General features: G+C 38.0%; 1 protein-coding gene across 1 annotated transcript; it reads left to right on the forward strand.

Moving 5' to 3' along the window:
* The first annotated feature begins 306 nt into the window (after nucleotides 1–306).
* Nucleotides 307–4,288, forward strand: LOC118773620 (histone chaperone ASF1-like). The gene is made up of 4 exons (XM_036522635.1): nucleotides 307–415; nucleotides 1,926–2,041; nucleotides 2,389–2,565; nucleotides 4,085–4,288. The coding sequence occupies exons 1-4, from the start codon at nucleotides 307–309 to the stop codon at nucleotides 4,286–4,288; spliced, it is 606 nt and encodes a 201-aa protein (XP_036378528.1).
* Nucleotides 4,289–5,849: the final 1,561 nt, after the last annotated feature.

Consider the following 5,849-nt stretch of genomic DNA (forward strand, 5'->3'; position numbering starts at 1 on the left):
AAGAGGTAGTTTGGAAGATAGCCGGCAAAACCGTATGGTTGTTTCCAGTATTCTGGGAGCTGTAAAAAGGATTTCATGGGTTTCTATCCCATGCATAATTCGGTTGGCTGTTGTAGCTTGCTATCTTGTCTCAGAAGCATGCTGGTAGAGACAGTGTCTCGCAGGCTAGCTTACTAGCTAGCTATTTCGTTTGAAAAGGGTGGCGTGTACCTTTGTGTTTTGTAACGGTGACACTGCACCTGTACCAGCCAGGAGCTACGAGCTACAGCTAACTTGCTAACTAGCTAGCTGGCAACCTAGAAAACTATGGCAAAGGTTCAGGTGAACAGTGTGATAGTACTGGATAACCCGTCTCCGTTTTTCAATCCATTCCAGTTTGAGATCACTTTCGAATGTATAGAGGATTTGCCTGAAGGTAGGTTTGCCTGCGCGCATGTTGGCTACTTTCCCCCAAATTTCAAGTTCATAGTATCGTTACCATAAGACAGTTACTTGTTTGCTACAATGGCTTGCTGTGTATCCTGTGGTCAAGGACTGTATCTTTGACTTGTTGACAAGTTCGACATTTAGCTAGCTGGGCGAATTGAGTAACTTGCTAGTTTATCGTTGTAGTATCAACTAATTAGTTCACGCTTGTACATGTGTTAGATAGCTGAACTTGCTAGCTGCTGTTTTGATTTTCTCCGTGTTGGTTTTAATTACCTAACCGTTATTTGTCCGGCTTTATTTGTTAGTTAGCCAACAGTAGGAAAATAACCTCATACAGCCAACGTTAGCTAGAGGGTCTCAAAAGTTCTAGAATGGGGTGACGAAAAGAATGGATGACAAGGATGTTCGGAAGTAGATAACGCTAAGTAAGTTAAAGACAACTAACGTTTTTTTTTTTTTTTTCCATAGCCAGCCAGCAATCCTTCACAGTACTGGTTACCAAGCTAACTGCATGCCTTTTCCATAGCCGGTAGTTAGTTAACGTTGTGCATATATGTCGCCAACTAATGTCCGTTAGTTAAGTCGCGTCTAACGTTTTAGACGCATGCATGAGACCTGAAGTAATTATCCATGTTAACTAGCTCCGTAGATTAAAAGATAAGTTCTGTGATTTCACAGATAGATAGGTGACGGTAATGTAGTGTATGTCGTTTGCCTAGCTATGTTTCCTTTTGCATTGTGAGCTGGTGGATGTGCCTCGGGGTGTTTTTAGACCCATTGTACTTCGGCAGACAAGTGCAGTTGATGGGTGTAGGTCGCTAAAATATAACCCATATAGTTTATGCTGAGGGGGTATACTGTTCCTCTGCTGGCACTGAGACAGTAGAATTAATGGTATGAATCTTCCGTGCTGACACAATACAGACTACGTATGGCTTCTGTCACTGAACCATCGCCAACCCATAGTATTACTCTCTGGATCAATTGAATATCGTGGACATTGCTTTGAGGTCAGTGTTTTCTCCAGACCTGCCGCTCGTTCATACTCCGACAGTAAACGACTACTTCCTAGCTCATTAACTAGAGCAGAGTTCTGCATTCAAGTCTTCCCTGGTTTTTTGTGTCTATTCTTTCCTACTCATCTCATCTACTGTGTGCGGTGTGGACTGAGAATAAAATTGTCTTGCCTTTATCTCTGCTTTTCAACAACCGAGAGCAACACCTTGATCACATAGGAGCAGTTTTGAATGTGCACAAGGGAAAGTGACTAAATAGTGACATACTGTGTATTTGTGGCTGTGAGCTTTATATAAACTGACTGTGGTTCAAATGTAGGTTCATATCATGTCTTTTAGAAAAATTGTTCATATTGGATATCTTTCTAGGGAATAAACCCCCTTTTTGTAGGCATTGGATCATTGGGGCATTGTAAGAAATAGTTGATGAAATGAATGATCATGCTATACCTTAACAGCTGTAATTTAAATTTTCTACAGATCTGGAATGGAAAATAATTTATGTTGGGTCAGCAGAGAGTGAAGAATATGATCAAGTCTTAGACTCAGTTCTTGTTGGACCTGTGCCTGCAGGAAGGCACATGTTTGTGTTTCAGGTAAGCTGTCTTTTTTGCCTATTCTACATCACCTCAAATGCTTGCCACTTACGCTTGGCACGTGTCCCTTGTGACCCAGCAAAAGCCATAAAGAGATCCATATAGATAACTACCTAGGGGAGTAAATGTGGCTTATGGCAAGTGAAGAGCATTAGTCCCCAAAATGAGAGCCGTGTATATTACATAACTGGATTGGGAAAAAAAATTAAACCAGTCTGGCTGGGCTCCAGGAGGTTATGTCTGATGCATGTGTCAGTACAGTGAATATTCATATACATGAGGACTTACGCACAGTGTTATGGTCTTTATTTCTGTTTGTTGTTGTTTGTGTTTTGCCTCGTCTTCAGGCCGATGCAGCAGATCCTTGCCTGATCCCTGATGCAGATGCAGTGGGCGTTACCGTTGTGTTGATTACTTGCACTTACCGAACTCAGGAGTTCATTCGCGTTGGCTATTATGTGAACAATGAGTATGTTGATCCAGAGCTCAGAGAAAACCCACCTGTAAAGCCTGATTTCACTAAGGTATTTGTTATTCTTTACAGTTAATGGAGGTGTGACACAGTGCAATTGACAGATACATTAATCTCTCTTACAGTCCATGGTAACTCAAAACATTGATGTGGAAATGGCTAATGGAGTCTAATTCAGTGTCAGTGACAGATTGGCAAATTGGCAATAATAACGTGATTATTATTTTTACTCTGCATAATACCACGTGTATCTATGGCCCAGCATTGGTAATATGGTTCACAATTTGTTTTTATTTTGCCAGTAAAAGTAATAAAATGACAGTATGATGATATTTTAAAATTCAAATAATAGCTTCTGATCATTACTCAATAAATAATTCAGTCGATGTTCAGTTTTAAATCTGTACTTAAATTAAAATTCTGCTGGGGCATTTTTATATAAAATTTATATAAAATACTAGATCCGCATTTACCAGAGAAGAAGAGTAACCTAAAATACCACACAAGCAAACCATTGTAGTAAAATAAATTCTGAAAAGACAAAGATTTTCCCCTATTGGGGGCATTGTTTTTGTGAGTTGTATTTTCTTTTATATTTTTAATTTAGTTTTTTTCTTTTCTTTTATTTTTTTCTCATGTCATTTGCACTGTAGCCTAAAGAATCAAATTTGGAGAAGAGGAGTAAATTCTTCACAAGTCAAAATTATTTGCATAATCTAAAACCATCGGAATTCTGTACAAATTTCAGTTCCACCTTTTATTTTTAAATAAATCATAAACATATATTATTGTCAGAGAAATCTCCTAATTCTAATTATACTTTTGTAGTTTAACTCATTTGGCTGTCTGACATCTTTTATGTATTTTTTCAACTTTGCTATGTTTGTCAGTACTTGACTTTCATTTGAACCTGGGTTTTCTGTCATTTTCATTCTTCAGTCTGCTTTGACATTGATAACATTAGCAATTAGCTATATGGCATGCATTTAATCCAGAGTTTAAGCACATGTGTCAAGGAGACAGGGTTCTTTGCCAGTGATCTGCAATATTACAGTAAATATTTATTCTTCAACATAAAGGAGAAATCAAAAAGGTGACACACATTGGACATGACTAAAATGTTTTACTCTATTTAAATAATTAAATCTAATTTTCTTAAAGGAAACCACTTATAAAATTATAATCCATCAGACATTATTCAGTGTGGAATGCTGGTCTCACTTCTCATTTAGAATATGCAACTTCCTTGACAACACAGTATAGTAAAACTAATTTTGTCTTATTTACAAAATATTAATGTAATTAACATTATCAGAGCACTTTAAAATACTTTAAAAACTTTTAAGTTGTTTTTTTTTTTGTTCTTGAGAATATTTAGATTTCTTATGATCATGGGCCTTGATACATGATCTGAAAAAAGTAACTAGATGTCCAATGCATTTTCTAAAACCCAATAATTCATTTTAACAATACTATAATACTTTATATTATCAGCTGTATTCTTTAAAAAGTTGTCACATCTGCTCCTCAAATGCATTGACATTGCATGTTTTCTTTTCTTTGCCTCTCAGCTCCAAAGAAACATTCTAGCCTCAAACCCACGGGTCACACGCTTCCACATTAACTGGGACGATAGTGCTGAGAAAATGGATGAGTCCACAAACCTCAACATGCAGCCCCTGCTGGCTTCAAACACCTCGCCTTCAGCTTCAAAGGGACTTGTCACAGGGAATTCACTACACCTCATGTCAGACTCACTCATGAACTGTCTGTGACTGACCAGATGGCAGTCTGTGGAAAAAAGACACTTCCTGACAAATTCGGTTTGCACATTAAGATTGAAAAGTTACTTTCATAATGCTTGTAAAAAAAGATACAAGAACAGGCTCTGTTCAGGGGCTGAAGTTGGTTTGTTGAATCCTATTTGTAGTGCCTTTTTGGCATCCAATGGTAAAAAGAAAGTGCTGTCTCTTGAGTGGAGCAGTTCGCTGTGTCAGTCATACCATTGATGAGCCAAACATGCTGACACTAAACTGGACTTGGCTTGCAAAGTCTGGTTGGTTTTCTTTTGTAATGTCGGGCTGTAATAGGACATACATGCTGCCCTGGGAGAAAGACAAGGTAATTTCTCAAGCTTTCACTTCGCTAACAAACATAGAAAAATAGTATTCATCCTTGTTAGAGTGGTGCAGTTTATACATATACAGCTACCTGTGCTTTGTATGTTAATGTAACATTGGCATAGCAGAAACTAGGACACACTAATACTGCTTGAGGAAGGGATGGACAGGAATGGATGTTGAAAAAACAAATATTTTGGATATGTGCAGTCTTTCAAGCCTTAAGATACACTAAATGGAATATCAACAGAAACCTCATACCACATTTCTTCCTTCCTGGCAGCTTTGGAGCTGACCCACACAACATAACCAACCAAGACCACCCCTGGCCTGCTAGTAATAAAGTCAGTACCAGATACAGTTTGGGGCTGAATTAGCACAGTCGTGTTTAGTGTGGCTCTAGAAAAGAGACCCTGCTCTTTGTAGGGCTGCTCAGAGAAGGCAGGATTGTACACTGTTTTGCTGATGCTGCAATTGAGGAAATATTCTCCATGTGTGATGTACTGTTTGATGAATGTCGATAGACATGGTGAAGCACAACACGCAGTGAAAACAATTTTTTTTGTTTGTTTTTTTTTTTGACAAAGCAGGAAGTATGACAAAGATGCTGAATGTGAAAATTGCACGTCATTTATGGAAAATACCAAAAAGAAGCTATTTTGGAAATAATGTTCTGACTTGAGCTGGGAAATTCTGGGGAAAAAGGTGTGAGCCTATCTTAAACATTACTACACAGCCGAAGACTATAGCCAAAATCTACTTAAAGGTTTGAGTTGTTAATAATTTTTCAAGTATATATGGTTTGAACCACACCCTCTCAGCCTAAAAACTGACCGTCCAGTCATCCTCAGGCTCAAACTACACATGAATATGTTCACAGAAGGCTTCCCTTCATGTTTTTTGGAGTCTTTAAATGATGAAATCATGCTTTCTTTGCAGGGTTTTGCATTTCTCCATTCACTTTAATTAAAAGCTTTGGTTGGCTATAAGTTTGGCTCACACCATTAACTAGAAGTCAGGTTTTAGCTTTCCAAGACACTTGGTAATTCTCATCCCTGCATGCACCTACTTGATACTGTACATATCACAAATCATTAAGTTTGATTTTTTTTTTACCCAGACTTCACATTAAAGTGCAGATCATAATCTTTCCTGGTCCCACTTTACATGTAGTGGCCCTAATATCTTTGTATTTACACAGTACCTACAACTACCT

The sequence above is a fragment of the Megalops cyprinoides genome, chromosome 2 (assembly GCF_013368585.1).
Source record: "Megalops cyprinoides isolate fMegCyp1 chromosome 2, fMegCyp1.pri, whole genome shotgun sequence".
Lineage (NCBI taxonomy): Eukaryota > Metazoa > Chordata > Actinopteri > Elopiformes > Megalopidae > Megalops > Megalops cyprinoides.